The sequence below is a fragment of the Rhinichthys klamathensis genome, unplaced genomic scaffold, assembly GCF_029890125.1.
Source record: "Rhinichthys klamathensis goyatoka isolate OS25496 unplaced genomic scaffold, OSU_Roscu_1.1 h1tg000487l_1, whole genome shotgun sequence".
In the NCBI taxonomy this organism is placed as follows: Eukaryota; Metazoa; Chordata; class Actinopteri; order Cypriniformes; family Leuciscidae; genus Rhinichthys; species Rhinichthys klamathensis.
In genome coordinates, this window is record NW_026606974.1 from 1455583 (window position 1) to 1463418 (window position 7836).

General features: G+C 39.5%; 2 protein-coding genes across 2 annotated transcripts; one reads left to right on the top strand and one right to left on the bottom strand.

Annotated features, from left to right (window-relative positions):
- Positions 1-96: 96 nt before the first annotated feature.
- gucd1 (guanylyl cyclase domain containing 1) lies at positions 97-5857 on the bottom strand. The gene is made up of 6 exons (XM_056237459.1): positions 5583-5857; positions 5127-5208; positions 4873-5038; positions 4562-4653; positions 3708-3949; positions 97-1441 (listed from the first exon to the last, which is right to left on the bottom strand). Exons 1-6 carry the CDS (start codon positions 5587-5589, stop codon positions 1350-1352), a joined length of 681 nt encoding a protein of 226 aa, XP_056093434.1. The 5' UTR covers positions 5590-5857; the 3' UTR covers positions 97-1349.
- Positions 5858-6817: 960 nt separating this feature from the next.
- Positions 6818-7805, top strand: snrpd3 (small nuclear ribonucleoprotein D3 polypeptide). Its single transcript, XM_056237462.1, has 3 exons — positions 6818-6995; positions 7277-7469; positions 7606-7805. The coding sequence occupies exons 1-3, from the start codon at positions 6870-6872 to the stop codon at positions 7668-7670; spliced, it is 384 nt and encodes a 127-aa protein (XP_056093437.1). The 5' UTR covers positions 6818-6869; the 3' UTR covers positions 7671-7805.
- The last annotated feature ends 31 nt before the right edge of the window (positions 7806-7836 follow it).

Sequence of the window (7836 nt, forward strand, 5' to 3'; positions counted from 1 at the left end):
ATGTGCTTGTCTCTCTACTTGAATTTCACAAAATAACTTCACATAATTTATATAATTTATCAGTTCATTTTCAAGGTCAATAATGGAAATGATGCATTTGATTAAAATACAAATCCAACTTTTATTCATTTCCTAAATGCAACTATATATTTCATAAAAATAAAGTTTGCCATATCAACATTCCTTATGTTCTTTTAAAAATAAGCACAAACTGATGTAATCGGACACCTGATGCAGTCTTAAAAAAAAAAAAAAAAAAATCACAAAAATAACATTTTAACATGAATGATCAAAGATTAAATAACAGAATTATGGCTGGTGGAACACCATAGTGCAAGCATTTCATTCATCTCCCATTTTGTCGAGATTGAACCATCTGAACCACTGAGCAGGCGTAGTGTGTTTACAAGCAAACAGCAAAGCATTCACAACACTGTGTTCAGACCATTTCAAACGGTGCCCGACTCTATTCCACAAAACAACTGACGTAAAACTCCAAACGTAGTGTTCCTGTTCTCTCTCTGATGACACTGACACATTATAATAATGAGAATTTACCAACAAAATATTGTCTTTAACACAGAAATGGGTCTAATACTGTACTAATGCTGAGTGAGTTTGAAATGTACTGTATGGTTCACAGCTTATCGCCCACAAAGCAGCCAAACTCTCTCTTGCTACTCTACATGAGGATATGACAGACGTCCAGGTGATTTTGTTCTTGAGGAAACCCCCCGGAGTAAATGAATCCACACGTATTGCACCCCTGAAACATTTCTTTCCCGACAGTGGGACATAATTTAGCATACTGGATTTTTCATATCTAACCTGAGTTTTTAAAAACAGCTTCCCTCTTTCACAAAAATTAAAATCTTTTACTGTATGCTCAATTAAGTGGCTTTCAAGAGGGAAAAATGAAACAAATTATAATAATCGCAACCCCATGATTTTGCAAGGTTACCCTGAACAATCACAAAATCTCCATCATTACATTAATGAAAAACATTATGTACACTCCTCCTCTACCTCTTACAGTGGCAGAGACTATATAAATCAAATGTGCTAGATAAAAATATAAGTCCACATCACAATAATGATGAGTTACATATACATAGCATCTCCCTTTCCTTTCTGTGAGAATATTTCATTCTGTGGCCGATGTAGCACCATAGTAATGTTTTGTGCGACACTACAGCACTTATGAGGACCATAGCCAGAGGTGACACATACTACCCGCTATTGGCCAGCAGAACTGGTACGTGCTACCTGTTGGCAAAAATGCTACTCAGCCAACCACAGTGGATGCTAAAAGTGTGTTAAATGTGTGTTCGTTCAAAAGCGGTCAAGACTCAATCATCTTTGTAGATTAACAGAATGTCCTCGTCCGTTCCGTAGCTCCTTCTGGCCTCCTCAAAATTGCTAAAGCTAGTGCAGCACACACCTGTCAATCAAAGTGATAGGCATATATGAGACACACAGTTTTAATGTTCCCGCAATGTGTAAAGATTCTCAGTTATAAAAAATAACCATAATAAACTATAATAAATGAGGTGGATGTTTCTAAGATGTAAGTGGCCTCAAAAAAAGTATTTGATACTTAAAAAATTTATAAATTGCATTAGATAATGAAGTATCAAACATATCAAAAAGGCATCTGCAAACAAATCCAAGGTGGTTTGACAATCTGCGCATATATATATATATATATATATGAGCCAAAATATTATGACCAGTCACAGGTGAAGCGAATGTCATTGATCATCTCCTGACAAGGCCACATTTTACTGCCTGGTTAGATCAGATGGCAAACAATCAGTTTTCATAATCAACGTATTGGATGCAGGAGAAATGCAGGAGGATCTGAGCGACTTTGACAAGCCACAAACAGGTGACAACGAAGGCTATCTCGTCTGGTCCGAGCCAACAGAAGGTCTACTGTGGCACAAGTCGCACAGAATGTTAATGATGGTTATGGAAGGAATGTGTTACAACAAACAGTGCATTTGTGAAAGGGTTGTGTAGCTGCAGACCAATCAGAGTGCCTATGACGACCCCTGTCCACCATCAATGGGCACGCGAGCGTTGGAACTGGACCTTGGAGCAGAGGAAGAAGGTTGCCTGGTCCAATGAGTCAGAGTCCTATACGCGCGATGCTAATATTTGATGTGACGGGTGGAATAATATTTACGTGGTCATTTACGGTGCGGGGTGCAGGTCGGGAATTAATAGGCACGAGCGGACTGCGGGTCAAATAGCAAAGACTATTTCTATTTCGACTCAATTCGGTACCCACTGATAGCCAGCTGGTTTCAACCGGTCCCGTGCAGTGTTCACGTTCTACAGTCTAAAGAACGTCAAAGGTTTCTAATTACAACGCGATCTGCAGCATTGAGCACAGCGTTTGCATACAGTGATTGACAGATTCAGTCATAAGCGAGTGCTCTTTGCTCGCTTTCAGTATATAATCTATTCACAATTTGAATAAAAGTTTTATCTTTCATGCTGCTAAGAGGATCAACTGCCACATATACACTGCAGAGTTTCAGGAGAGACAACCGCATTTGCATGCAGAGTGAATCTGCAAAAATAACCCAAATTTTATATGACAGTAAAGGCTCATATTTGGTTATATGTTCTTTTAATTTTTAGAGACATCTAAGCGTGTGTGATTTATGGACATTTGTTGAAAATAGCCTGTATGGGCAGATTGTTCACATGATGCAGGCAAAAGTTTTGTATTGTTTACACGATGGATGCAAGTTCTCATCTTTTTTTCCTTTTAATTATTACCATGTTGGCCTGCATGTCTATTTTTCATAAATGCATCAACTCAGAATGCATAATGTTGGGTTTGATTGCTTGTGTTAAATAAATCATTTTTGTCTATCTGATGTAGATTTAATGCGGGATGCAGTTCGGGTCGCGGTCTTTATGTCAAACAGGACGAGTAGGGTACGGAATTAAATTAGTGCTGCTGTTGGATAACGGGTCGGCGTTCTGTTAAGTACTGTGGGTGTGGGGCAGGTGCGGGTTTACCTAACAGGACCAATGCAGGACTCTGCAATGAGTCCTCTTTTCTTTTACCTCACGTCGACGACAGTATACGTGTTTGCCTGGGGAAGTGATGGCACCAGGATGCACTTTGGGACAATGAGCCGGTGTGATGCTCCGAGCAATGTTCTGCTGGGAAACCCTGTCTGGCCATTCATGTGGACGTAAATTTGACATGTGCTACCTACTGTACCTAAACATTACTGCAGACCAGTTACATCCCTTCATAACAGTGGGGTTCCCTGGTGGAAGTGGATAATGCTTTCAGCAGGATACTGCACCCTGCCACACACATTGTTAAGGAATGGTTTGAGGAACCTGATGAAGAGTTCAAGGTGTTGCTCTGGCCTTCAAATTCCCCAGATCTCAATTCAGCATCTGTGGGACGTGCTGGACCAACAAGTTCGATCTACGGCGGCTTCACCTCGCAGCCTACAGGACTTGAAGGATCTGCTGAAACCGTCTTGGTGCCAGATACCACAGGACACTTTCAGGACCAATAGCATATTAGGTAGGTGGTCATAATGTTTTGGCTCATTGGTATATGTGTGTATATGTAATATAGTATAATAATGCCACTTGGTTTGATATTTCGTTATCTAATTAAATTTTAGCAAAACTGGTATTTAGACTTATCCAAAATTCTCAATACATACGGTCTGAGTAGGCGGGATTGTTGTAGAAGACGCTGCCGGTATTGCGGTTAAATCCACACACCACCACGAAGTGGCCCTGGTAATCTGGCTTCCTGCAGAAGCACTTCTGACCCACAGGGAGGAAACAGCAGTATTTGACAGGCGTGGAGCACAGCTCACACACCAACACCACTGCGTTGACCAGCACGATGGCCACATGACCCTGTTCCAGGTGGCTCTGGATCTCCTGAACTGCAACAGAGCTACAAGAGACAGATGTCATCAGATTTCTTCATGCACTGCACAGGAGTTTCAGCTGAGATATATTTTCATAAAATCTGGTAAACTTCAGATATAATGGACCGGTAAATATATATACACACAAGGATAAATGTCAGAAATTTGATACTATTTCATCTAAATGGATTTTAAAAAAACAAAATCAATTGTTTTCGATTGATTTGAAGCATTCCTGTAGCTCCATCTGTAGAGCATGACAATCGGAGAATGGGTACGATTCCCAGGGAATGCATGAACGGAGAAAAAAATGGCTTCAATGCAATGTAAATCACTTTAGTAAAAATAAAATAACATGGACATGATTAAATGCATAATTAAATATACAATATCATTGACAGCAATAAATAAAAAGTCTTCAATATGGCCCAATAACTCGTATATTGTGCATGGCTAATTTTTGACCCATGAATTGTCATGACTTTTCCAGTCATGTTTGATTACAGCATAAACACTTTCTAGTGTTTAGACAAGTCCCCTGACATTTCTAGGGTTTCCATGATGGTGGTAAACCAGTATATCAAGCACAAAGTTGTCAGCATGCTCCACAGAACAGAACAAATGTGGAAAAACCTCACCATTTCTTCACCAGGACCCCTTTGCTCTCAGCCTTCATAAAGAGTTCATTCACCCTGTCCTCCTCGGTTTCAAAATGCTTTTTGTAGAAAGACTGAAGCAGGAGAACAAAGGAAACGGAAAAATGATTCAGATGCCAAGGTGAACAGTTATAACATCTGAGTCAGGACTGATCCTTTAACTAAAATTACAACTCCACAACCATAAAAACCAATGCTTTAACATTGTCTTTTTCTTGGAAATATGCATGTGACACAAAGCTTGTACTCTAATCTATCCTCAGTGATCATGACACTGACAGCAGCTCATATACCTGGTTCCTGAAGCCCTTGTCCACACCGAGAGTCTGTGTGCAGAAGCAGTGTCTGACCCCCAGCTTACACATGAGATAAGCCAGGTCTATAGTCCACACGCTCTCTGTGAACTCCAAGTCCAAACACGCTCTCTGAAATTCCTCCTCACTTACTGGATGTAAATACCTGCACACACACACACAAACAAACGTTTAAATACTTATCATTAGGGTAATTGTTGCAGGATAATACATCACTTAAAATGCATACTTACTCCAGTACCATTCTGGAACAGGCCAAGCCACAATCCCAGTGGAACAGCTGCCGGATGACCGGTACGTTTAGCATCACATCATCTGGCAGAACAAGGTCAGAAAGGAAGCTGGTAATATCAGTGTGCCACAATGAGCAGCTTTTGATCTATTCACATTATCATAAATTAATATGTTCGAGGACTAATTGGCTTTGGTTATGAACTGAATGATATCAAGCCACTCATTATATTCACGTAAAACAGGTGAATGAGAGTGAATAACAACTTAAAAGTTAAACACAAGCAGCTTCAGGATAATACATGAACTGTTAATTTCTTCATTTTAATTAAATATATCCGGGTTGTGTGTTTGGTCCAGTATTGTATGTCAGAGGATCATGATTAAAATGCTAGTGGGGTAAACAGTTACAAGCCATCTAAGATGTTTCATTCGAATGTCATTTAACACGAACTCACCGTTCATGATTCAGTCTGCGTGTGTCTCTCTCTGTTGTTGTGTTGCAGTGATGTTTAATAGCAGGGCTTGATTCATGAAGACTGTCTGCTAGCGGGGTTAGCCGGACAGCCGCATGCCCTCCTGTCCTCTACATCAGACACGCTAAAAACTGTCCATCTTGCTGATGCTGATGAGGCTGTTGGTGAAAAGCGATGAAACTGCTACAAACTCGACTTGTTTAGTCCACGCCTTGTGGTGGTCGTTCTCAGGGATGAATGTTTCACTTCCTGTCAAACCAAATGTGCGTCGGTGCATCGAGGAGAGGCAGAACTGCGCCCTCTGCTGGAAAGACGAGAAATGACAGTAAGACGCAACCTCCAAACTAAAATCTATTATATTCTCTGCCTATTTATAAATGCCTTATATTAAGACAGTGGTGGAAGTGGCCGGTATTCACTGGGGGCACTCTAGTTGGCGATGTATTTTATATTTTAAAACATGCAGAAAATCCTGTTTCGAGGCTGTTACGTGGATAAAAGATGGAAATCCTCTACATTTTGAACTGAAACTCCCTTGAAATTCACCCCCAGAGAGAAGCCTAGAAACAGAATTAATACATCTAATCACTTTGTTCTTCTCAAACTGAGTGAATACTATACAGGTTTGTATTTATTTATTTCAACATAAATAAAAAGATGAACCAGGATATTTACAGAATGTCTCGAATAAATTGATTTAAATTATATGATTATATTCTATTTTAAGGAATTCATAAGCATTTTAAATTAAACAAAAGCTGAGTGAATGCATGTATGTCGATCTTTGGTATCCCCCCAAAACAAACTAAAAGAAAAGTTTGGTTATAAATGGCACTTGTGGAATTAAATGACTGTAAATCAGTCCAGTAGGTGGCAGTGCGTGTCTCCTGTAAGTTACAATAAAATCCCCGGAAATTCTAAAGAACGCCGAAGAAAAACTGTTTGTGGACGGTCTTTGCACGTTTGGGTGAGAATTTAATCATTTTTCTGAAAAATAGGTAAATTGGAACGTGTCTGTCGGGAATTGTTTGTAGATTTGTGTTCAAATAATTAACTTTAGTTGTGTGGGGTTTTTTTCTTGCTTGTTTACGAACAACCGCAATATCTTGTGTCTGACCCATTCATTTAGTGACAGTCTATTCAACTTCCACTAGCTTTCACCTCGTAATACAAAGATTGACCTTCTGTCGAAGTTATTTCTCATCTGCCAACTGTTCAGAAGGGTCTCATTTTCTCTCTCTCACGGTTGACAGACAACGTGTTAATAAGATGTCGATTGGAGTGCCCATCAAAGTTCTTCATGAAGCAGAGGGACACATAGTCACCTGTGAAACCAACACTGGGGAGGTTTACAGGGGCAAACTCATTGAGGCTGAGGACAACATGAACTGCCAGGTACTAAGATTTGGCATATGTACTGAATACTGATTTAAGGCATGAAAATAAATGCTTATCTAAAAGATGCATTATTTTACCCTTATAGATTTTATACTGTAAGTTGAGTTTTTAGTTTTATCAGTCTTTGCATTGGATCTTATTATTTGAATTCATAAGGTTTGCACCTGTTTTATCAGTCTTTGCATTGGATATTTGAATTCATAATAAGGTGTGCACCAAGTAAAAACACTCTTGAAAGTTTGCCTTATTCTTTACTTTCCATCTTCAATTTCCTCCAGATGGCAAACATCACAGTCACATTCAGGGATGGCCGTGTATCTCAGCTGGAGCAGGTGTATATTCGTGGCAGTAAGATCAGGTTCCTCATCCTCCCCGACATGCTGAAAAATGCTCCCATGTTAAAGAGTATGAAGAACAAAAATCAGGCAGCTGGTGCAGGTCGAGGAAAAGCAGCTATTCTCAAAGCCCAAGGTATATACAGCCTCTTGAACCCAGTCCACACATCTTGCATCAGAAACATGTATTTTTCAGAGAATTAATGTGATGTTATTTATATTGTTTGTTGTAAAGATGATATCAAGCTATGTTTGCATTAATGTTTTTGCAGTGGCTGCCAGAGGACGTGGACGTGGTGGACCAGGACGAGGGAACGTATTCCAGAAGAGACGCTAGTTTTATATTGATGCCTTTTTTTTACTGTAAACTTTACTGAATTTTTTTTATTCATAATTTTACCAGCTTTTTGGTTTGATCTATTTTATAATGGTCCTTTTATGCTTGGAGAAATAAATGGGCGATTTTTCAATTGATTATGTGAGTTTTTTTGGAGGGGGCAGTT

Bases quoted from the DNA above. Each gene is read 5' to 3' on its own strand.
- gucd1 (XM_056237459.1), bottom strand. The intron at 5,039-5,126 runs GTAAGTATGCAT...GTGTGTGTGCAG, and splicing joins TGTTCCAGAATGGTACTGGA to GTATTTACATCCAGTAAGTG. The intron at 1,442-3,707 runs GTATGTATTGAG...TTTGATTGACAG, and splicing joins CAATCCCGCCTACTCAGACC to GTGTGTGCTGCACTAGCTTT.
- snrpd3 (XM_056237462.1), top strand. From the start codon at position 6,870: ATGTCGATTGGAGTGCCCATCAAAGTTCTTCATGAAGCAGAGGGACAC. The intron at 6,996-7,276 runs GTACTAAGATTT...AATTTCCTCCAG, and splicing joins AGGACAACATGAACTGCCAG to ATGGCAAACATCACAGTCAC. The intron at 7,470-7,605 runs GTATATACAGCC...ATGTTTTTGCAG, and splicing joins AGCTATTCTCAAAGCCCAAG to TGGCTGCCAGAGGACGTGGA.